The 25,995-nt window shown below is 34.6% G+C and overlaps 1 protein-coding gene and 1 long non-coding RNA gene across 5 annotated transcripts in view; one reads left to right on the top strand and one right to left on the bottom strand.

Moving 5' to 3' along the window:
• ATF2 (activating transcription factor 2) overlaps positions 1-25,995 on the bottom strand; it is an 83,350-nt gene that overhangs the window by 1,409 nt on the left and 55,946 nt on the right. For 2 of the 3 annotated variants that reach the window (XM_060016552.1, XM_060016550.1), the window contains 4 exons: positions 16,750-16,899; positions 13,992-14,198; positions 3,550-3,655; positions 1,030-1,065 (listed from right to left, as the gene is read on the bottom strand). In XM_060016552.1, the coding sequence (XP_059872535.1) occupies positions 1,030-1,065; positions 3,550-3,655; positions 13,992-14,198; positions 16,750-16,899 (499 nt within the window). The remainder of the gene's footprint in view (positions 1-1,029; positions 1,066-3,549; positions 3,656-13,991; positions 14,199-16,749; positions 16,900-25,995) is intronic. The other variant, XM_060016551.1, reaches the window with a different exon arrangement.
• Positions 1-25,995, top strand: part of LOC132428543 (uncharacterized) — a 79,275-nt gene that overhangs the window by 42,167 nt on the left and 11,113 nt on the right. For both annotated transcript variants that reach the window (XR_009520148.1, XR_009520147.1), the window contains exon 4: positions 6,310-6,468. This is a non-coding gene — a long non-coding RNA (uncharacterized lncRNA). The remainder of the gene's footprint in view (positions 1-6,309; positions 6,469-25,995) is intronic.

The raw sequence follows: 25,995 nt of genomic DNA, 5'->3' as shown, positions 1-25,995 counted from the left end.
GAACACCTGTGAACCCAGCCCTCAACTTAAAGAGAAAATTGCTAGTAACACTCGTGCTTCTTGGAGGCTCCTCTCTTCACCAAAGGCAATCACCATTCTGATAAGTATTTCTTTTACCATTCCCTTGTTTTTTCTTTGAAGTTTTACCAAATAGGTATATATCCCTAAACAGTACTGTTTAGCTTTGTTTCTTTCTGAACACTCTAAAATAATTTTTATTTAGTGTTTAGAAGTATAATAAGCTGGCTTCCTATCAAATCTGACAATACATACTGGCCTGCTTACTGATGGCCAGGTGCTCATTCTGAAAGTCAACTATTAAAAGACTGTGGACCCCATGAAGTAGGACTTACCCCATGATTTGTAATGTAGAAGATAGAGGGGGAGGAATCTGGCAAGTACAACTCTAGTTCAAATAAAATTCTTCATTTTGAGGGTTTTCTGAAATATAGTAGCTCTTACAGAATTTTAATGTGATAGAATCTCACCCTCTCTATAACTCTGCTTTAAATGCAAAACTACACCACTGGATAAAAATCTGACCTCAAGATGCAGTTAAAAAAAAAAAGCACAATCAGTAATCCTTTTTAAAATTATATAAAGCAGAAAGGATACTGTTCTGATCAAGCAATAATGAATGTTATAAAATATTTACAATTCAGTTATATAGCCAATACAATTGTTATACATTCACAGAAAACACTGGCAAATGACAGTTTAACTAGAGAGAACAGTAAAAAGCCCTCTATTTCACCACTATTCAACATGACAACAAAATGCCCTTTCAATGTTACGTTCTAGGGATATAACAGCTTTCAGAAATAAAGAGGCTGATCTGTGATGAGCGGTATAAGGAAATGTAAATATATTGTGGAGGCGATGACTCAAAATGAAACAGTTAAGTTGTAAGGGACAAGTGCTTATCTACCTCCAGGCTTTCAGAATTTGGTAAAACAAATCTTTAGGCTGTACAAAGAAGCAGGTACTCACTTATAAATTATGTAATTATAAATTTTATGTATAAAATACCTTTATAATGTGATACAGCTGCACCTATGTCCAGTTCTAGATGGTAAGGGGAGAAAAATTACTAATATAATCACAAGCTCTAGAAAGATACAAGAGATCTTACTGCACTCACAGAGTCATTTTTGGCCCTACTTAAAAGAAATCAGCTGTTTGACAATTCACTCTCTCTGAAGTTCCACCAATGTTTATACATATTTTCATTAATGAAAATATAAGCTCACAATTTTGGGCCCAATAAGCTTTTCTTCCCATTTAGGATTACAGCAACAACTATAATACAATGTTAATTATGCCCAGAGATCTACAGAATATGAATTAATGGCAATAAGATTACTCTTATGTTTTACTCTTCAAGGAACCCAAACATTAAAAATGTTTTCATATTTTCATTCTCATTTTATATACTACTTGACCCTTAAGGTCAACAACTGTCACGGTTTTCCCATGACTGAGGGGTTTCCTAGGACGTGGGACTTCCCAGTGTTAAAAAAGAGACCCTATGACTGTGTGACTTTATACTGTCACCTTTACCTGCAAGATTTTGTAAGATTCCTTAGTTTCTACTAAACCTTAGTTTTCTATATACAATGTTTTGAGTTAACTAGTATTATAGCTCACCACTATTAGCAACTGCTATGTGCTACAATGTGATGAATAGTGTTAGGTATTTGTGAATTTCTCCACATTTTCTCCAAGATTTAAACATTTACTTAAACAATCTTTGTATTTACCTTGACTATTAAAAACAGAGAAGTCAGATTTTTCCCAAAGACTTCAAATTTGAAAATAAAAAATTTGAAATTTCTACAAAGTCCAATTATCTCCCAAGAGCTGAAGAGAACTAATTTTATGCAAGAACTATACTTACCTCAGTCAATATGATTATCTAGATAACCGGACAGGATAAAAGATAGGAACTGTTCCCAAACCCAAAAATGTCTTATTCATTTCTTACATTTTCACAACCTCGTATACCTTCACTAAAAACTTATTAATCTAGATTTTCAGTCAGTTTGAGGATATAGCATATAAAACCATACACATATACACTTAAAAATATCTTTATTGCTTAAAATAAAAAATTGGCTTGCATTTGCTGAGCATATACTGCCTGGATAACAGGGATAAAACTGTTGGGGTTATCCAATAAATTAACTAAGATTAAAAAATTGAAGATAATTTAAAACTGAATGCAATTTAAGAGTGAATTTTCCTTCTAATTTTATAGTATCACTTGTATATTTCTTTCTGAACTATCAAAATTCAAGAGAGCTCTCTTGTTAAGAAAATCATGTATGCATAATGCTGAACTCAGTAACTTCTAAAGGAAATTATGTTGTTAAGTCAGATGGGAGCCATAATGGCCTCATCCCTGCAGCAATCATTGTTAATACAAACCCCAAACATATTTCTATACGGTTTCAATTTACTCCACAATGTGTTTCACAATCCTGTCAAAATGACTAGATATCAAAGGACTGAGATTTATTTGCTCAAAACTGACAAAAATCAATGTTCTAAATATATATGGCAACAGAGAGTTGCTCAATCTACTGAATCTTTTAAATTAAAAAATATTGCCCATTCTGATGAAACTGCTTACAATGACTACAAGTAAAGATGGTGGCCATTAAGTTTTATCGTGAGCACCTGAGGAACTGTTTGCATCCAATACAAAATGTTTCTTTCTTTTGAATTACTGACACTGGCAAATTAAAACGAAGTGGATACATATGGTTGAAACAATTTTCACATTTACAAATATCCTGAAATATCACTAAATCATAAAAATGAAAGCTGTGGGTTATATATTATGAATGTTGCCTAATGCATTCCCAGCTCTGTTATTTGTTACAAATTTGTGTACGATGGACAGAATTGGCCATTTATTCAAGAGTAACAGCTGGTTCCAACATTGTGCACCTTATCAAAAAAGGACATTACAAGAAGGAAAAGCACAATTAACTTCTAAAATGCTGAAAACAGAAGAACCTCATTTTGAAGGTAAATATTTAAAAGGAAACTTACAAGCAAATAATTTAAATACTGTTCTATTTTAGCATTTTTATGACTAACTAGAAGACTCAATCTAAAGATTCAGAACAATAAAATTGCACAATGCTGATATCTAAGAAAGAACAATAGGATGTGCTACAGATTAAGTGAAGACAAAAAAAATTACTAAACGGAGGCTAGAAAAGTAGTGTTTGACTATGTCAGTCCAAGAAAAGTATTACTCTGAGAATATAAACAAAGTATCATCAGTACTTACACTATACTTTAAATTATTAACCAACCCATTTTATTTATAGTAATCTCTAGAAAAAAGCTAGAAGTAGGAAAACTTTAAAACTCTAGATTCTAAGTATATCCCCCATTCCATAATAAACTTGCAGAACTTCTGATATTTAACATTAAATATCAGAACTGCAGTCTCCACTTTTTTAATGGTAGCTTGGTTCACTCTGGCAGTATTTCACTGATGTAGCCTAAGGCTATAGGTAATGGAACATTACTCACTATGATAGCCAGATTTCTTCTGCATGGCGGTTACAGGGCAATCTTTATGAGCCAGAAGAAGCTGTTTCAGCTGTGCCACTTCATTTCTCAGCAGGGTGACTTCACTCTGGGGAAGAAACAACTTATGTACCTTACCAGCCTCAGACTAACAATTTTTACTGTTTAACACAAGTGAAGATTAAGATATGAAAATTGGACATCTTTAAAAGAACACCAAGGAATAAACAAAATATGCTGTTTAAATGTTTAATCATTATACATTAGCTTTTATATTTTAGCATTTATATAGACCCTGAAACTTACATAAAAATTTAACACCACAACTGGATAGCATATTTCAAAGTTACTTTTTACATTATCATTTGCCTTGTGACTGCTTATATACTACAGGTTACCTATCAAAGGTATTTTTTACACGTTACATGCTTTTTTGTTTTTTTTTTTTTTTTTTTTTTGCAGTACGTGGGCCTCTCACTGTTGCGGCCTCTCCCGTTGCAGATCACAGGCTCCGGACACGCAGGCTCAGTGGCCATGGCTCACGGGCCCAGCCACTCTGCGGCATGTGGGATCTTCCCGGACCGGGGCATGAACCGGTGTCCCCTGCGTCAGCAGGCGGACTGTCAACCACTGTGCCACCAGGGAAGCCCACATGCTCTTTTTGATTATTTGAACAATTAGAAGTATAAGGGGAGTCAGAATAAAATTTCACTGACTCTATTCACTTGGAAGTAAAAATTTTGTCCTGGAAACTAAGTTAAGCAGTTTTCTAGAAACTAGGAAAAGCTCCATAGGGGAAAACACAAACAACCAAAGAATCATGGATACCTAAAATGCATCGCAAGGCATTGTGTTGGACACGGAACCAGTGAAAGCAGATGTAATGTTGAAATGGCTTAACTGCCTTTGACCTAGGCCATTTGTACACATCTAAATTTAAATCTGATAAATCAATGGTGATCTATCCTACTCCTTATCACAGAATGAGCAGTTCAGTCTTTGTTTTGGATGCATTAATCTGATAGATTCTATGTAAAAGTTCCAAATTGAGAGAGTCCAATTAATTCCTTTGGGTCACCCCCAAATATTAACACATAAATTAGTGATAATTACCAATACTCAAGAGATAGAAATAATATGAATTTAATAAATTGGTAACATTAAAAGATCTTAACTTACAAACACCTCTACTTATTTGGACTTACATTAACCATTCACATTTTATCCATGAACCCAAAACTAAATGAAATACAGCAAAAAAGGTGTACATAAAAGCTCAAGCACTTCTTTTTCCATCCCTCAGTCTCTTAACCAGAAAGCTGAAGGTAAAATACTTTAGTAGATTAGACTCATTACGCCTCCTTAAGTGATCAATGACAGAAACATACAAATCAAAAGAATAAAAGTTAAGCAATCCAAAGGCAAGTCTGTCGGGTCAAATAGTTCCTCACACCCCAATAACAATAAACTGTAACACTGTATTAAAGCACAGAACAAATGCTTGTTCTTGATGCTTACAAGAACTCTGAACCATTCATAAAAAGGTTAAATTATGTTTAGAATATTGTATTTGAGAAAAAAATGGGTGTATAGTGATTAAAGTACAAAAAGAAAAGGTTAAAAGTTTGCTTTAAAAAACAAGCTGTTATTTAGAAAACTAATTTCTATGGAATACTGAACTTGTCATTAGTGTCAATACCGCTAATTATAGCTCTTTATTAATGACACTATTTATGGGAACCCATATTATGAATAATCCAACGTATATTATCCAAAAAAAAAGTTTCTCTCTCTGCTGTGTCAGCTTGATTTTGAGACTCACATCTACAAGTTTCGCTCATTAATTTTTATAATATGAAATAGGGCTGGATATGTATTTTTAGTCAAGAATACACAATCTTTTATAATCTGGTACCTGTGACCACCCTTCTTACTAGTTTGAACCTAATAATCAATATTTAATCATTTTGACCTATAAAAATAGAAATTTCATATGGCTAACTAAATATATACTGTTGCTTCCATCTAGAAAACCTTTTTGCCTTGCTAATTATTTCACTCATCTTTAAGCGTCAACTCAGTACAAATATGCATAGGAAAAGTTAGGTGTCAATTTCTGTGCTCCCACAGCCGTATATACATGTATGTATTGTATGTGTGTTTGTATGTGTGTATTTACATAGTACTTATCACACTGGATTGTAATTTTTAGTTTACTTATTTGCCACCTCTGCCAGACTGAGGTTTCTCAAGGGCAGGGATTATCTTGCTTTTTGTATCCCCAGAGCATAGCCCACAGCCTGGCACAGACTGAGTACACAGAATTACCATGGTCTTCTCTAAAATCTATTTTCAGGGAGTAAAAAACACCAAAGAAGGTGAAATGAAATAGCTTGAATAATATAAAACTGGTCAGGGGTCCTAATTTCATTATTTATTGCCAGCAACCTCACCAACATAGTCACACTGTTAATTTTCTCAGTCAGAAAATGAAAATTGGCGTGTTTAATAGCATCACCTCAATTACAGAATTTTAAAAATCACAAATGCCTTCTCAACTAAATACTCTATATGGACATTCATTATAAACCATATCATGAAACAAAATGCTGTATTAGATAAAATTGCCGAGCAGTTACAAGTTGATAATCTAACTGATACAAAATAGTTGATTTAAATAATTCTGGGGATTAACCAATAAAACAATATTCCTATGCACTCAAAATTAAATGTATACATTTAAAATCTCTCTTTAAATGACAGGTTTGAAACTGATGGAATGGAATATCAGTTTCTATATTCAAACAACAGTTGGTGGTGTTTTGGTTGTTCATCTAATTAGACTTCCTGGTCCATTGACAAGTGAAGAAACTAAAGATGCCACTAGCTAACAATGGGTAATGAACATTAAGGACTTCAGAGGTAAGGTATTTGATTCCTGTTACAACAACTTACTTATATTTGTGTTAACTGAATTTAATTGGAGTCACACTTAACAGAGCAAACAACTTGGGGAAGGAAAAAAACTGGAAGAGAGGAGGAAATTGAAAATAAAACCGTTTTAACATTATAATTTATATAATACCTAAGTGATAACAGCACACAAATATGCTAGTCTTCATCCAAAATTCAAAAACCCAATTTTCCCCCTACACCTTTTAAATGACAGAAATTGTAAGAAAAAAAACCCCAACAAACTCAAGCTATGCTCAATACAAATTTAGTCTAATTTTTTACATCATCCTGATCTAAAATGTTGTACAATGGTAAGAGATTTTCCTAATGGTAATCCTGAAGCTCAAGTGATTTTTGATTGAAAGGTTAAATTAAATCAATAGTTTGTATTATTATTGTATCCTAATATTCAATTTCTTTAAAAACTGGTATCAAGCACTAGACTGAAAGCAGCAAATGGGACATGGTTGCTAGCAAAGAATTGGGACTGTTAGAAATACTGCAAAGCACACAGGTAGAGTGCTGATTAGGAATAAGAGAAGGCCAAACCTTGAAGGAAGTGGATTTAGTTGAGCTGTAGAGCCCTAAGTGTGAGCATAAGCTTGTGGTCAAGATCAGGTCAAGCAGAGGTTGAAAACAGGAGGCTCATTATGGTATATAACCTTTACATTAGGCAGAATTGTAGGAGTTTGCCAAAGCCCGGCCAGCATTTTTAAAATCGTTTGATAAAATGTAGCAAAATTCAACAAATTAATCCAAACATTCAAGAATTATAGTCTCATACCCGTATGTATAAAGGAAAGGACTTAAACATAAATATAGACAATATTTAGATAAGGTAGTTACATAAATCATGACTTTAACTCTGAAATGTTTTGACAAAGAAAGATCGGAAGACAGGTAGAATCAGAGACAAAAGCCTCAATACATATAATAAGAGTCCTGAAGAGTCTATGGAGAGACCTCAGAATGAAAAAAAAAAGAAAGCCGTAACAGACCATATCTATCTATCTATCTATATTTGTATTTATATAAATATATAAAACCAGTTTGCTTAAGCCAAAGTGAATCTGGAGGGGATACATGTTAAGCCATAAACAGAATTAATATTAAATGAAAAAAGAAATATTTATACCTCTACTATCTGAGGATTATTTTAGATTGGATTATAATTGGATTTAGCCTCCAAAGCCTTTCTGGTTAGTTTGTTATTTAGTATATTTGCAGAATATGTTAACTGTCTTCCCGGATCATTCTGAAGATAAAGTGAAATAAGAGACACGGAAACATTTGGAAAACATTAAAGTCCCATTCAGATGTGAGCAATTACTGATATTTTTGTCAAAGAAAAGTGTATTTGGTAAGATAAAGTAGATGCTGAAGAAAATTATTATTATGGTCTAAAAGAAAATGTAATTATTTTGGCACTGTCTATACCATTGCTCTACTCTATTTGTATCTAGTCAAAGGTTAATTACATACTGATGAACAAATAATATATTTTTTTAACAGTCTGTCTGAAGCACATCAGCCTGATGAAATAATGACAGGATAGCTAATTGATTAATCAGTCAAAATTTTTCACTGATATTTGGCCACAGATTGATGACCAGGTACTCCATAAATTCATGATCTTTGACTTTCTAGTTCAGCTACTACCCCCCAAATTAAAGAAATAATATTGGATAGTTTCTTCTTTGGGGAATTTCTCATTGCTAAAGATAAGCCAGTCTTCACAAAAATCAATGATTAAATATCTTAACTTCCCACCACAAGTTTTAAGGGTTGTCATGGATGCAAAACCTTATACTTGAAAACAGAATAGTTCTTTAATTTTTATTTTCAACAACAGAAAAAAAGATGACAGGGTTCATAATATTTTGCAAATATTCTGCAAAATTAATGGGAATGACTCTTTTCCTATTCTCATACTTTAATTACTTGTTTCACATCTGTCTTCTCTGCCAGACCACAAATTCTGCAAGTGTTAAGGACAATGTCTTTTTTCACTGTTCTATCCTGTGTCTAATAACATGCCCTGCACACAATAGATGCTTAATGACAGAATGAATAATAAATAATTAGCATTTGCATAGTGTAATTACAACATACTTTTCTATTACCTCTCTCGTTTGATCTTCAAAAATAGTACTTATTCTATGAGTTTGACAGATGGGGAAGTAAAGGCTTGGGAAGATTTTAGTAAAGGCTAGTAAAAAGAAGTACTCAGAATAAAATGCATGAGGTAGAGGTGGCATCACTATTACCTTTCCCCCTCTAGAATATAGTGAAAAACTCAGGGGGGAAAAGGAAAACAGTTCTATTTTTTTTCAGGAATTAAACAGATATTGTATACCATCTCCCAACTTCTGCCATTCCTTTCTATTTCGGGTGATAAATACTAAAGTTAAATATCGTTTAGGTACCAGGAATAAAATATTTGATCCCATTCCCCTTAAGTCAATGGACCAATAAGCAAAACCTTTTCCATATTATCTTATGAATGAAAACTCCTCACATATCCTGCTATCAAAGAATGCTTCCATTAATTTACTGAGCTTCCACTCCACACACATTTTGCAATACCTAAGTTTTAAAAGCAAAATCCACAACAAACTCTCCAAGTTTTATCCACAGATTGTTAAGGAGCTCCTATTAGTAAAGAGACGAGTCAGCCTTTTGTTCATAAAGGAAACGCTGAAATTCTAAACTGAAAACTAACCCCCAAGATGAGTATAGCTGAAAGACAAAGACATAACGAGGTTAAAACCATTTCAAGTAAAAGACAAAAATCATATATTACCTTTAAAAATATAATAGTTTATAACCAACAGTATCCAATTCTTCGTCTAGATGACCACAAATGTATCTAATACAATTTGATAAAATTGCTCTTTTAAAGCAATGACTCTAGAAAGCTAAAATATAACTAAATTCAGTGAGTGGGGCAATAAGGTTGAATAATTAGTATTTTCTTTGAAACCTAATATATATTTGGTAAAAATATGAAGAGTCACACCTCAACACTCATTAAACCTTTTATTATATATAATATGTAAGCAACCATGGGTCATTACTGCCCACTACACTGATCAGCTAAGCCTGTATGTCACGTGAAGGATTATTAAGGAAATGTAGAATTGATGAATGTTTTCACATAGAGTTTAATTATTTCTTTGACATTCAATTTTCTTTACAAGTCATTCTGTTCTTCACAGTTAACCGTTTTGCTGTTGGCGAACCGAATGAAATTTTCCTCCAGAATCTATTATAAGCACATTAACTCTTCATACTCTGAAAACTAGAATGTGTCACTTACTCTTTAAGAACTGTTTTTATTTTATTTGACAAATAACTAACAAACAACCAAAAAAATCATATATCCACTTGAAACAATAAAGTCATAATTGAGGTACCCTTTCTTCCCAAACCACCCATGCTTTCCAACCCCCTCTTCCTCACTGTTACAAGCTGGTACATGTCATTCTTAAAATTTTACTTCTATTTAAAGAATCATTTCTATACTGACTTCCATACCTACACATTTATCCATCTAACTATAAACCTTTCATTAATGAAAAAGAATTATGTTACACATTTTAGTACGCAACTTTAATTTATTGAGGTGAGATTTCCATAATATAGAATTAACCATTTTAAAGTGAACGGTTCAGTACACTGAACCAGTACGGTTTAGTACATCTGCAATGTTGGGTTACCACCACCCTCTATCTGTCCATTCAAAGTAAAACCCCTTATCCATTAACCAGTTTCTGCCTATTTCCTCCTCCCCACCAGTCTCTGGAAACTACATTTGCATTTTGTCTCTATGGATTCATTTGTTCTAGATATTTCATATAAATGGAGTCATATAATTCATGACTTTGTGTGTGGCTTCTTTCACTTAAGCATAACATTTTGAGGTTCATCCACATTGTACTTTCACTCCTTTTTATGGCTGAAAAATATTCCATTGGATGTATATGCCACAATTTATCTATTGATGGACATTGGACGGTTTCCAGCAACTTTCTTTTTGCCCATAATAATATATTACAGACATTTTTCCAGGTTAATACATGCAGAAGGACCTTATTCTCTTTCTTTTTTGCACAAGTATTTTTTTAAAAAAAATCCCTGATAACACATCATTTCACCTATCTTCATATTTTGGTATGCATTTCTAAAACTAAGAACACTTTCTTATCTAACCATGATGCCATCATCACTCAATTATTAATGATTAAAAATACTGATTTTTATGCTTAGTGACATAAATTAGAGAAAGACAAATACTGTAGGATATCATCTATATCTGGAATCTAAAAAACAAAACTAGTAAATATAACAAAAAAGAAACAGATATTGAGAAAAACAGAGCTTACCAGTGGGGAGAGAGAAGAGGGGAGGGGCGAGATAGGGGTAGGGGATTGAGAGGTAAAAACTACTATATATAAAATAAATAAGCTACAAGGATATATTGTACAGCACAAGGAATATAGTCAATATTTTATATAAGTGTAAATGAAGTATAACCTTTAACAATTGTGAATCACGATGTGTACACCAAAACTTATATAAGTGTATATTATACATCAACTATACCTCAATTTAAAACATATAGTGACTTTACTGGTTCTGTTTGTAATTTGAGGTATTAACTAAAGTTATGTTCAACTGTAGAGTTTAACTTAGTGATTTCTTGAATTTGACTTCCATTTAAAAATTTTGGGACTTCCCTGGTGGTCCAGTGGTTAAGAATCCGCCTTCCAATGCAGGGGACGCAAGTTCAATTCCTGTTCAGGTAACTAAAATCCCACATGCCACGGGGCAACTAAGCTCTAGAGACTGCGCGCCACAACTAGAGAGCCTGTGTGCTGCAACTACTGAGCCTGCATGCTCTGGAGCCCACATGCCACGACTAGAAAAGCCCGTGTGCTGCAAGGAAAAATCCCGCGTACCGCAACGAATATCCCACATGCCACAACTAAGACTCGACACAGCCAAATAAATAACGTCTTAAAAAAAAAAAAAAGTAAAAGTTTCACACTTGCTTCAAAACTAAAGTGTTAGGTAACTTTTACCTAGGTGATAAATCTTGCCTTTATTCCTCTAATCAAGAAATTTCTACCCAAATTAGGAAATATAAAAATGTAACACAATTTACAATAATGATATTTTAATCAGTTTGGATGGTAGAAAAAGCAAGAGATCAATGAAGTAAATTTTACATTTATTTTGAATGCTGAATTTTCCAAGGTTTTCTGAAATAATAAAGCACTGCTGCTATTCATAATGGTGACCAGTGCTGCAGTATAATTAAAGAAATAGCAATGTCTAATTAAAAGCTGTTAACACTGCTATGCCTTGGGTCAAAACAGAAACTGGCCCAACCTAAATAAAGTCCAATACCATGAAAATAATACCATATACTTATATACCGCTTTATAGTTTTCAAACATTTTTACTTCTTAAAAAGGCATAATAAGCCAAATTACTAAAATACTGATACATTTATCCTATTAAAATCAATATATTTAAAAATATCTGCAAACATTCTAATTCCACTGATGTATGTAACAACCCACAGCAGTAGGACCAGCAAGTATTATTATCTCTATTCTATGGATAAGATAACTGAGGCTAACAAAAATATCTTTAACATCACGTAACTGTAAAATAGCCGAGTCATTCAGAAGAATGATTTTGTTAGTTAAGAACAGAAAAGAAAAAAATAGGTCCTCCTAAATCACTTTGTTAATGTAATATGAACATTTAAAAATTTAAATGATGATAGTTAATATTCTAACAGAGAAATCTGGTAAATAATAGACATATTTATAGTATATAAATAAATTGGTATCTATAATCTGTTTCACTTTAAGAAGAAAAATTCAAGTTTTTTTCTTAAACATTATGAAAACAGTTCTTGAATAAGAATTCATTTGTCAGATAATATATTATTTCTTAACATATCCTAGTATACAAGTACATATCTGAAGTTTCTGTGATATGGTAAATCATGTTTAATTTTGTTCTAAATGGTTAAAAGTAAATTTTGCGAAATAATTATATTTGTCCTAAAGCTAACATGTCAATATTCAAAGCACAGCAGTTTTTTTTAAAATTTATTTTTGGCTGCATTAGGTCTTTGTTGCTGCACGTGGGCTTACTTTAGTTGCCTTGAGCGGGGGCTACTCTTTGTTGCGGTGCACGGGCTTCTCATTGCAGTGGCTTCTCTTGTTGCAGAGCACGGCTCTAGGCACTCAGGCTTCAGTAGTTGTGGCTCTTGGGCTCTAGAGCGCAGGCTTGGGTAGTTGTGGCGCACGGGCTTAGCTGCTCCGCGGTATGTGGGATCTTCCCAGACCAGGGCTTGAACCCATGTCCCCTGCATTGGCAGGCGGATTCTTAACCACTGAGCCACCACGGAAGCCCCCAACATAGAGTTTAAAAGATGTCAGCCTCACGTATGAAAAAATTTTGTTATAAAATTTACATTAGATTAAATGCTACACCTGGTGCTAAAAAGCTTCTTCCTAAGCATTTAACAAGACACTTATATTGGTGACATCTTTAAAGATATAAGAAGAGAGCAGGTCTCATCATCAATTCTGATTACACAGAAGATTCATTTTTAACTAGGAATGGATAGCTCAGAAGGTTGACCAATAACAACTACAGTTCATTAACATCAATTTTCTAGTTGATGCTCATCAGTTGGTATTTTAGAAGATTTTACTTGAGAATATTCACAACATTAACAACAACAATAAAAAAGGAAGAAAAAACAGAAGGAAGGAAACAGACTTAGTGCTGCCCAATACCATCATTGCAAATCTTACCAAAGACTGAACAGGAAGGAGCCTTAAACCTTTATACCCCATAAGGTTCCTAAGAAATGTATCTGAGGCACACTGGCAGGGCAGTTATGAAATGATTTTTATTGCCACTGGCCATATTGTACCTGTTCTGTGGATAATTAGAGTCCTTCAGTTTCCAAAGCTGTCAATCTGGCACCTTTCACGAGCACTATATTCACTTTAAATAAAACAAACAAAACAAAATTTATAATTCAAAGAACAAAAGAACTAAAAACAGAAACTACAAATTGCAGCAACTTTATAGTTGTGATATAAACCAACAAATAAGAAAAGTAAAATACCAGTAATATCTTACATTTTGAGATTCTTTGTTTGAACGCTATATCACAACTTTATAAAGTTTAAGCCAGACAGTTTAGGTACTTTTGTACTATACAAGTAAACACTTATATTTAAAAATTTCTTCACTGTATCAGTGTTGAAAATTTTATATTACTTCATCTCGGTATTCAAATAGGTTTATAAATCTGCACTTTACTATAGATTCCATACACACCCAATATTGTGTCCTAAAATGCCTGGATGGCTAACTAGGAAAAAATAGGGAAAATGTGTGTTCATAATTATTAAAAATAAATAAATAAAACAATTTACATATATGCACCATACCTGCAGTTGACCATTTAATGAACTCAAGTCTTCTGCTTTCTTTTCTAAAGATTGAACCCAGACTTTTCTTTTTTGTCTGCATCTTGAAGCTGCTGCTCTATTTCTTTCCAGAAACTTCCTTCTTTTTTCATCAGGATCTTCGTTAGCTGCTCTTCTTCGACGACCAGTTGTATTTTGGGTCTGTGGAGTTGTGTGAGCTGGAGAAGCCTATAATAGACACAAATGAAAGTTTTTTATATTTGTACCTAGTGGTTAAATTAACACAGGCAGTAAAGGGTGGCAAAGGTGAGAGCCACTAATTTTATTTTCTAAGTCTCATTGTATACATCAATATTGTAGAGCAATGTGAAAATCACCCTGTGGTTTAACAAATTCCTTGAAATAAATGAGCATTGCTAAAACACGATTCTCACTAATTAACTATCACAGTGAATGTATTCTTTAAAGTTTGTATAGTATTTTCATTTTTATAGAAATAATACAAAGAAATTTAAAATGCAATACAAATGATCATGTACAGATCTTGTAGTTTTCCATCTTGTATTTTTCCAAGTGTACTTTTAAGCAAACATTGTGGTATTATTCAATCCTTTGATAATTATTAAGGTACTAAAATAAAAATAACTTCCTATTTAAATTCATTATGAGAAACCATGTTTTCTATGATATTTTTGAAATAAAAAATAGCATTAAATCTCTAAATTTTCTTTAAAAATTGGTTTCTCTAAAATTAAGGAGTTGAGAGTACATACATATTTTAGTGTATTCAGCTCTTCTTCAGTTTTTGAAATTTGGGATCAGTCTTTTTCTAAGGGTCAGGTTCATATAATTATTAATGCTCATTTTCCTGGTGGGTAGAATCCCAGAGTCTAGATTTTCATTTTAATTGGTCCCCCTGCCCTGCCAGATCAGCCAGAGACAGGAATCTTCAGTCACTAGTGATACAGTCCAGTGTGTAGGACTACAGAATAACATCTTCAAGCTTCTCACAAATCCCAAAATTGTGCCACACAACACTTGAATACAGGAGACAGTATATGAACCCTTAGAAATAGTGCAAAAGAAACAGCACTTTGTGGCCACAGACACATGATCCAAAGAAGCAGCCTGAAAAACCTCTACTTAATGGTATTTTAAAACGATGTGAACAAAAACTTCTATCTTCTCTTAATCTATACAATAAACAAAAATCTTAAAAACTTAAGATAAGTTCTGCAGGGAAATAACCTGAATTAGTTCTCACTCTACAAACTCCAAAAATCAAAGTTATCATTCCTTTTCCAAGTAACTAGCATTAAATATTGTGAGGGTTATTTCATTTATACTGTATTTTAATTGTAATTAAGATCAAGAATTAAATCAGATTCTTTTACCTATATAATTGCAATTAATCTTTTAGAAAAATCTTTCTATGGCTGGCTTCAAGAATGGTAACTTTGAAATATATTCTTTTATCCTCTTAACTTACTAATAGCAGGTTTTAAAATTTTACTGAATAGGGGAGAACAGTTTTTGTTTTTAATTGACAACTTGGTTACTACAGCAAAGGCTAATCACAGGTATTGTAAGCAGAAACTATTACAGAGTTATATTTGTATATCATTACCCCTAACAAGGATTTGAGGCTACTTAGAAGCATATATTTCTCCTTCTCTCCCTCATTCCAGTGATTCATTCATTCCACTTCATTGAAAAAAATACAGGAGCTATGCTAGTGATACAGCAGTGAACAAACAGATAAAAGTCCTGCCCTCATGGAGCTTCATTCCAATACAATAAAATATAAAGCTATAGATGAAAACTAGATCCAGGGAAACTACAGTTAGTATAAGAAAATAAATTATATTCATTTATTTTCTTTTAAATAAACATTTAAAGATGTAAAAGCCATACTAAGCTTACAGGCCGTACAAAGAAATAGCCATAAGCTGCATTCGGCTCACGAGCTAGTTTGCTAACCCCTGAATTATGACATGAGAACATACTCACTTTTCCCCTCTCTTGGCCCCTAAGTAAAGTTGCTTAGTGGATGACAACCACAACTACATTCCACTTTATCTTAAGTTTCACAAAGATAAAATACAGTAATCTAAATACCTATGCTTAGTAGGCAGTCTAAAACTTGCTGTGTAACTGTGTTTCTTTAATTGGAAAGTTTTACTTTTAAATGTGAATATTCTTTAAGTAGAGAAGATAAAAGGTATAAATAGAGCTCTGAAACATTTAACAGAAATATAGTAATGCTTACTGTAGAAATATACTGCAGACATATAGAAATATCAATCATCTAATGGGCGGTAACAAATTAAAGATAAGTGAAAAGGGCCTCTGGTATAAATAGCTGCCATTAAGCCTATCTGCTCCTTTGGTGTATTTCACAAATGTTAATTCAAGAATCGTTTGACTTATATTAGTAATATAATACCTATATACATTTCTTGTTGAATACAATCAACAGAAAAAAGTTTTCTTTAAAAAGTATTGATGGACATTATGCCATGTCAAACCAACATACAGACACTCACAGAAACATTTACAGGGTGCCATGAGCAGTAACAATTGCTTGATTATTTTTACTTATTTATTTTTTGTATCAATACTTTTACATTGAACTACCTTTTCCTAAGGCTTTTTATACACTTTTGGAATAAAATTTTACCAGAAAATTTTTTTCAAAGCATATAGTCATTTAAGTTACACTGTGTTTGTTTGTTTTTAAGGATAACTGAACACTGAATGATAAAAACAACACACATACCGGAGTTTCTGTAGTGGATGTGGCTGGCTGTTGTAATGACTGTGGTCGAGACTCCTCTGATTGAGTCCTAACCAGTCCGCTACCATGACCTTTGACAGTATCGCCATTGGTAACTGGAGGATGTTGCTGGGTCAAAGCAGCTTTTAATCTCTGAAATGCAAACACCAATTTAAAAAAAACGTTTCCTGCTTTCCACCCAAATCCAACTCCCAGCATACTCTTTGGTTAACCAAAAGAAATTATTTGTTAAGGAATACATAAATACATTCGGCTTTAATATTAGTTTTGATTTATCATATTCCACTGCATTCCTAAATATCAGTAAGACGAACAGGACCTTTGGAAAGTTTGCCTGAGTCTTTTTTGTCTAGTACTACTAGAGGGTTCTATACTTTGCTATTCCTAATCAATTTTGAGAAAAGAGTGGAAACTAAAAACACTGTTGACTGAAAATAACTAGATTTGTTCAACTAAAATAAGCAAAACAAGTTAATTATGCATGTTTCACCTATTTTCTCCTACCCCATTCCTATATCCCATATCCCAGTCTTTTCAGGCTCTGCCTAGATTCTTAGAACTAAATATCTTCTTTTTCAGATTTGAGTCCATTTGATCTCTGCTTGCAGGTTTGATGTCACTGCTTACTTGGACAATGACCTGATGTTGCATTTTTTAGGCCATTGTACTGACTGTCAGACTGAACCTCCTGCTAGAACCCACAGCTGGGTTTGCCTCCCTTAGGTCTTCCCTGTCACCAGTAAGCAGACCTAGCTCCAAGTCTATCCCTTCTACTATGTTCCATTTTGCCAGTAAACTGCACCCAACTCACTGTCAGAGTATGGCAGATCTAGCGTTACAATGAAGCTCTAGACATTTATGGCTACTTCTTTAAAACAAAACAAAAAAAACACCATTTGAGTAAGGCTTATTATTCTATCAGCAAAAATATATGAGTATCCTATCTCCCCAACCAAACAGTAAGCTCTTTAAGAGCAGAGATTGCCTTTTATTTCCTTGCATTCCTTTTAGCAACTGGTACATTGATTTGCTACATAGATGGACAACAAATATATTTGCTAATGGACAGAAATTGGTTTCTTTGAAAATGGCACATGGGATCTTTGGGGTGTTTTATTGTTATGCTCTATAAATATGAAATAATTAGCACAAAATAGTCATATTATAGTATCTTAGCAATGAAAGGGATCTCAGGGATCTGAGAGACCTGGGACTATTATTGATGATATTGTTCTTAATAACTCAGAAGTAGCCCTTGAGCTCAAAATATAGTTTTATAACAAAATCTGGTGAAGAGATATGTCATTACATTTTCCTAAGATCCACACTCAGGTGCACATGTGGCAGGGAGGGAGGTTACAAATACTGATATAAGAACTATGCTGCAGTCTACCCAGTGCTTCCCACACTTCCTAGAAGTCAATTAACTGCCTTGGTATCACATGCTGAAAACAGATTCTTGGCAACCTTTCCTCTCTTCTTTCCCTGGAAATAGCATAAAGGGGTAGATAGTAGAGAAGAGCTTTAGAAAAAGTCTCCCAAATGATTCTACTACAATTGTTTTCATTTATTCCAACTAAGAACAATTTAGAAAATTTGTAATTTCTTTATTTTCACCTATACATATCTTCTTACCATCTATAATTGATCCAGATCCCTTAAAAACTGAAGCACAGGACTTCCCTGGTGACACAGTGATTAAGAATCCACCTGCCAATACAGGGGACACGGGTTCAATCCCTGGTCTGGGAAGATCCCACACGCTGCAGAGCAACTAAGCCTGTGCACCACAACTACTGAGCCTGTGCTCTAGAACCCACAAGCCACAACTACTGAGCTCACAAGCCACAACTATCGAAGCCCACGTGCCCTAGAGCCCTTACACCGCAACTACTGAGCCCACGTGCTGCAACCACTGAAGCCCGCGTGTCTAGAGCCTGTACTCCGCAACAAGCGAAGCCCCGCTTGCTGCAAACAGAGAAAGTGACGCGTGGCAATTAAGACCCAACACAGCCAAAAAATAATAATTAAAAAAAAAAACAAGCATATATGAAAAGATCAAAATTTCCAATGAAGCAGTAATTCTAACTAGACAAGTGTTAATGGACATTTTCTACTGCTAATCATTGTAGATTCTGGGTATGATTTTAAAAACAAAGTAGTATAAAAAATATTTTGTTGAGGTATAAGTTACATACAGTAAAATGAACTCTTTTTAGTGTACAGTTCTGTGAGTTTCAACAAGCACATACAGTCGTGCAACCACCCTCTACAATCAGGATACAGAACAGTTCTATTACCCCCCCCAAACTTTCCTCATGCTTCTTTCCTGTCACTCTCCTCCCACCCACAGCCCCTGGAAACCACTAGTCTGTTTTTTGATCCCCAAAGTTTTGCCTTTTCCAGAGTATCATATAAATGGAATCATACAGTGTATATAGCCTTTTGAATCTGGCTTTTTTCCTTTAGCATAATGCACTTGAGATCCATCCCTGTTGTTGCATTATCAGTAGTTTTTCAATGAGTTTCTAATAAACAGTATTCCAATTTTACAGATTAGGACACTAGAGATCATTTGCCCAAGGTCACAAAGCCATTAAGCTAGTTAAAATCCTACATTTGAACATGGATCTCCTTAATTTCAAAGTGCACAGTTTTTCCATGGCACCATGTTACATATGTTATCCTACCAAAAAAAAAAAAAAAAGGGAAAAGGAAAAATCAAGAAAGAAAAAGGAAAAAATTAAGGAAGATTAAAAATTAAGGAAGATAAGGAAATTAAGGCTGGATGGCTTGATGATTCAGAAGACAACCACAAGGGAATTCCCTGGCAGTCCAGTGGCTAGGACTCCATGCTTTCACTGCCATGGGCCCAGGTTCAATCCCTGGTCCGGGAACTAAGATCTCGCAAGCCACGCGGCATGAAAGACAATCACAAAGGATTAGGAATGCCAAGTCTGATACTGCAACTGCTAAAGTCCTGTCACTCCAGGACCAGGTATGTTTTTTCCATCTTTTCTGACTGAATACTTCTTTATGAATTGCAAATAGCACCACAATAGGTTAGTATATGTAATGTATACTGTATACATATTAGCATACATAATGTATACAGCTGAGAAGACACTTTATTGTTTAGAATTTAACTCTGCCTCAAACAATCTGTGTGACTCTGAACAAATCATTTCAATCTCTGAGTCTGTGTTTCCTTGTCTGTAAAACTGGGAACAATGGTAATTTCCTTGCAGGGATAAGGTAAAGATTAAATATAATATGCAAAATTACCTGATTCATAAAAGGATTTCTTAAGTATCAACTTCCTTACTTTTTTCTTTTTTAAACAATTATTTATTTTTGGCTGAACTGGGTCTTTGTTGCGGCGCACAGGATCTTTTGTTGTTGTGTGTAGGCTTCTCTCTAGTTGTGGCATGTGGGTTTTCTCTTCTCCAGTTGTGGCACACAGGCTCCAGGGTGCGTAGGCTCTGTAGTGATGTGTGGGTTCCAGAGTGCGTGGGCTCTGTAGTTTGCGGCACGCGGGCTCTAATGGAGGCACGTGAGCTCAGTAGTTGTGGCATGAGGGCTTAGTTGCCCTGAGGCATGATGTGGGATCTTAGTTCCCTGACCAGGGATCAAACCCGTGTCCCCTGCATTGTAAGACGGATTCTTTACCACTGGACCGCCAGGGAAGTCCCTTCCTTACTTTTTTCAAAAACAGCTATTGAGGCCTCTATTTTTTTAGCACAGGTGTCAGGGTGAGGACACCAAAGAATCAGGAAAGTTCCTATACTTTTGTATTTTCAAAATACACTTAGAGGGAAAAAAAGTACTTAGGGGTTCATCTTAAGGACTGGTTTAGCTTCAGACATATTTTATTATGGAAAATATATTCTCAAGACATGTGACACACTGCATCTTTCAGAATCCAGGTCAGATTCCTGGTTGCTTTTTTTCTTCCTTCTTTTTTAAACAAGCAGAAATGACCACATTAGCAGCTAAGATCCAGGAAATCGGGACACTCATAACTGATGGGCTAATGTGGAAGTGGATGGATTAAAAATTAGGTAGGTGACCAAAGCAGTAGTTGGCTGTAATCAGGTAGGAATACTTAGGCTAAATGGTCAAAGAACTTAAAGTAAAAAGACAGGAGTCTGAAGGTATGGGTCATATAAACAGAAGGAGGAGGATCTGAGTGTGCATACTTATATCTTTTAAAAACCAATCTATATGGGGCTTCCCTGGTGGTGCAGTGGTTGAGAGTCTGCCTGCCGATGCAGGGGACACGGGTTCGTGCCCCGGTCCGGGAAGATCCCACATACCGCGGAGCGGCTGGGCCTGTGAGCCATGGCCGCTGAGCCTGCGCGTCCGGAGCCTTCGCGTCCGGAGCCTGTGCTCCACAACGGGAGAGGCCACAACAGTGAGAGGCCCACGTACTGGAAAAAAACAAAACAAAACAAAACAAAACAAAACCCACCAATCTATAGCGTTAGGTGGGCTTCCATTTCTGCATATAAAATGTACATAAATATACATATTGGTTGAGATGTGAAGCTTGGTAAATTATGTGTTGGTAAAACATTTTTAAGTCCTTAGGTAGAAAACAAAGAAGAGCATTTAAAGTTTTATAGTGAAGAGCTTAACTCTTAGAATTAATGAAATACAGTAACTGCACCTAGGGGAGTCTGAAGTACATAAACATCACTCTCTTGAATAATCTTTAGTAGGGCAAGTTACTACCTTATAGAGCACTTAAAAGCAGCATTCATTATCCTCTCTTGACTGCCCTAGGGTATACAGTACTCATCCAGGGAGGAAGCTCTAATGTTTACTCCATGCTGTTACATTGATTACGATGGGTCTTACTTGGAAAAGTGTGCCACTGGGTACAAAATGTAAGAAAAAGGTTTTCAAGGGTTAATTAACACTGCTCTGAACTGCAGATTTTTTTTTTAAAACAGCAACAAAAACACACATACACTAAAAGAAATTACAGTGGGTTAGGTGAAGGAAGTTGTCATTATTCATATACATTTTACAATAAGGATATCTACAATCCACCCACATATATGTTAGAGATATTTTAAAGAAGGGCAACTATTTGGTCCTCCCCCAAATTAATGAAAACATATAAATATAATATTTATTTTACAGTAGAAATTTGGAGCTAATCAATTAGTCCAATTACCATCTTACAGATAAAGAAACTAAGGCCCAAAGAGTGAAGTTACTTCCCAGAAGCACAGAGGTAGTTATAAAAGAAACAGAGCTAGGACCAGAAATTCTGTCTGTTGACTCTTACTTCACTGAACAAACATATTTTAAATAAAAGTTTTTCCAAACTAGAGCTTTTGTCTAATATTAAGTATTCTAAGTATATTTTAATAATCATTAAGAAGAGTATTAGACATTGGTCAGTCCATTACTAAGATCAAAATTTCTATCAATAGAGAAATCTAGTTAAGTAAAGATTGAATACTCAGAGAAAGTAAGTAAGATTTAACAAGTCTATATTCTCTAACATGTACAATAAAAGCTAGGCATAATTTTAATTTTAAACTAAAGGTATACAGTGAAAGAAAACTAAAATCTTTATTACTACATTTCTAAGCAGACTTAGTGCTTTAATGTTTAGAGTTAAAATTTTAGTGTTGTAAAATTCAACTACTATGTTGAAAACTTTTTTCTTAGAGATTGTGTCAATTAAAGAGTAAATAGTCTGTTGTGCTGACCAATCTGACACTCATCTTAAGAGGTAATCTGCTAAAAATAATTTGTTATTCAAATTCTATGTTATATGTTGTACCCCTGAAAACAAATTTTATCACATCTGTCAGAACTTGGTAGGAAGAAACTACTCTATCATAGTTCAAAGAAAAAACACAATGTTCTCTAGAAACAATGTATGAAAAAGTCAGATCCATATTTCATATGTGCCACAAAAGCTCATCAGAGTAATAACCCTCCTTCTCTGGGGTGTTATCCTACCATCTGCTGCTCTATTACTTATCTTTATTTTGCAACTAATTAACAGCATAATCTTCTAAATTCAGCAAGTTAATTATCATTATTGTAGTCTTTGCAGCATCATCAGTCCTCGTGAAATCTTGTCTCCCCACCCCCAGAGAACATATGAAAATGAAGTACGTTGGGAGAGAGTCTGTTTCTTTGGAGTGGGCTCGTTAGGTGTTTGCTGATTAGCTTGGCGTGCAGAGGCAGGTCAGAAGAATTCTGCTGAACATGAGGTTCCATGCAGGGCCCAACTAAGTTAATGTAGGTTTCTGAACATTTGCCAAGATGCCCTCTGTCAGCGCTCAGTAGAAACCCCCTGCAGAAACCCTACTGGCTACCCACTGTGTGCAAAGATCTCTCTCAGTTTGTCACACAAGTCTTAAAGGAATGATTCTGGGGAATACTACTCAAATACTTTACTAAATCTTCTTAAACAAAACTCCTGGATGGTTAACATTTTCTTATTTAGAAGTTACTTTTTTTTTTTTTTTTGCAGTACGCGGGCTTCTCACCGTGTGGCCTCTCCCGCTGCAGAGCACAGGCTCCGGACGCACAGGCTCAGAGGCCATGGCTCACGGGCCCAGCCGTTCCACGGCATGTGGGATCTTCCCGGACTGGGGCACGAACTCGTATCCCCTGCACCGGCAGGCAGACTCTCAACTACTGCGCCACCAGGGAAGCCCCAGAAGTTACTTTTTGATTACAAATATTACATAGGAAATTTGTTTTATTAGAAGAGTAACACAGATAGCAAATATCTGTGGTTTAATGTGCTTAATGACCAACAAAACCCCTAAACCTAAATCTGGTGAGATCCAGTGAAATTTTGTGAAAATAGTAGATAATAGGAATTTTCCTAGAGTATTAAAAAATACTAGGTAATCTTGTATTTGTGGACCACCATATATATATATTTTTAAAAACTACGTGCTTACTTTTCCAAAGACTTAACGTTTTTAAAAAACAAAACATAACAAACACAACTTGTCCTGAAGAAATTTCTTTAGCAAAAAAGAAGGATCTTATTTAAATATTTATAGTAGACACAAACACAATGCATATAAATCTTCCTGTGAGCACTGGGCATCTGAAAATCAGGGCACCACAAAAGCATCCTTGGCTATCTTAGGATACAAGTAAGTTTCACTACTCAGCAATAAAAAGAAACAAACTTTGATACACGCAACAACATGGATAAATCACATAGACATATGCTTAGCTGAACACAAGAGTATATACTGATTCCATTTACATTGCTGGTGACAAATACAAGAACAGTTGGGGGAGGTGGACTGATTGGGAAGGGAAATAAAGAAACTTGATGGGTAGATGTTAATGTTCTATACCATAATAAGGGTGTGAGTTACATGAATGCACTTAAACTGTACAGATAAAATCGGTCCATTTCAATCTATGTAAATTTTACATTAAGAAAGCCTTATGGGCTTCCCTGGTGGCGCAGTCGTTGAGAGTCCGCCTGCCGATGCAGGGGACACGAGTTCGTGCCCCGGTCTGGGAAGATCCCACATGCAGCGGAGCGACTAGGCCCGTGAGCCATGGCCGCTGAGCCTGCGCGTCTGGAGCCTGCGCTCCGCAACGGGAGAGGCCACAACAGTGAGAGGCCCGCGTACCGCCAAAAAAAAAAAAAAAAAAAATTGAGTGAGGGTCGGGAGTGGTCTGAGGTACAGATAAAACAAGAATGGCAGTTATATCGCTAATAATTGAAGCTGGATGATGGGTACATGGGGGTTCATTATAGAAACCTATTTATTTTGTATGTGTTTGAATTCTTCCATAACAAAAAGCTTAAAAAAAAAAAAGGAAATGGACTAATTTCTGAGTCTTTTTAAATTAAAAACAGGACAATCTTATTTACTATCCCAATTAAAATAGGCAATCACCTAAATATGGCTATTTTATATGTTAACAATATTCTAATAAGAAATTTAATTGGACTGTTAAATTTAAGTGGGGCAATCTGTGACTCCCCATGCTATTTTGGGGCTTTCAACCAATAACTTTTTCATATATAAATTTATGAAATATAGCTTTGGTATTTTTTTTAATATACAAGCATACAAAACACTTTTATTCTTATTAAATTTCTTAGTGATTAAAAGAAAAAGTTATTCAGGGAAGTTTACTAGTTTCTACAAATATGGCCTAATCTCTTATAGCCAAAAGTATTTCTTTAAATCTGATTTTTTCCATTGGAATTAATTTGTGGGAAAAAAAAGTCCACTGAATATGTAAAAATATTTTTAGATACAGTGTACAACAACAGGATCTCTTTAACTTCTATTTCTACTCTACTCAGTTTCACTAATTGAACTTTTCATTGTAACAGTTATGTTTAAAGTAGGAAGTGTAAAACACATTCCCAGTGAAGCTCTTCTGCTATTAAGTGGAAAAGATTCATCTTAGTTATTATTTCCATGCCTTTGACCTAAACATGCTGTTATGTGAAAAATTCCCCTCCTGGGTTTTCAAGTTCCCTCACCACAATCAATAACCAGCTAATTTTAATACTCTTCAACCAACTATTATTCATTCAGATGGTATATAAGTTTTGCTGTTAAAAAAAAAAAGTTATCCCATGCCAATTTCAGATTGATTATTTGCATTAATGGAGAATAGCAGTAAAAAATTTAAAGCCTTGCGATAATATTGATACATAATGGCTTTCATGTGTACAGATTTATATTATTAGTATGGTGCCTAGCATAGAACTGAAACAAATAATAGGTGTCTAAAAACTATCTATCGATTCATTGGTTGTAGTTAAGAAGAATTAGCTTTAAAGTGTGTTAGACTATAGAAGGGAGAATTACACTTATTTGAATAAAACCAACCCCCCACACTCCCCATCCCACAGCAGCAGCTTCAGATCTTCTACCAAGAAAATTAGCAAGTTAGTAGGATTTGGGGCTAAGAGAGACCCCAGAAATCAAAGTTTAACCCCTTTATTTCACAGATGAGGAAAATGAGTCTCAGAAAAGTTAAAGTGGGTTGATTAGGGGTACTGAATAGCAGAATCAGGATTAAAATGAAAATACGTCTCTTGATTCCTACTCTATAGTTCATCCCTTACCACCAATTTCTTAGTGTCTGAAACATAACTCAAAAATATGGTTGTCGTTTATATATTATGTGTAATGTTTACTAACTCATATACTATTTCAGAATTCTAGTTAATTCTGTTCTACTCATTTGTATGACTGT

Source organism: Delphinus delphis, chromosome 7 (assembly GCF_949987515.2).
Source record: "Delphinus delphis chromosome 7, mDelDel1.2, whole genome shotgun sequence".
Taxonomy (NCBI): Eukaryota; Metazoa; Chordata; class Mammalia; order Artiodactyla; family Delphinidae; genus Delphinus; species Delphinus delphis.
This window is presented reverse-complemented; position numbering and strand designations above follow the sequence as displayed.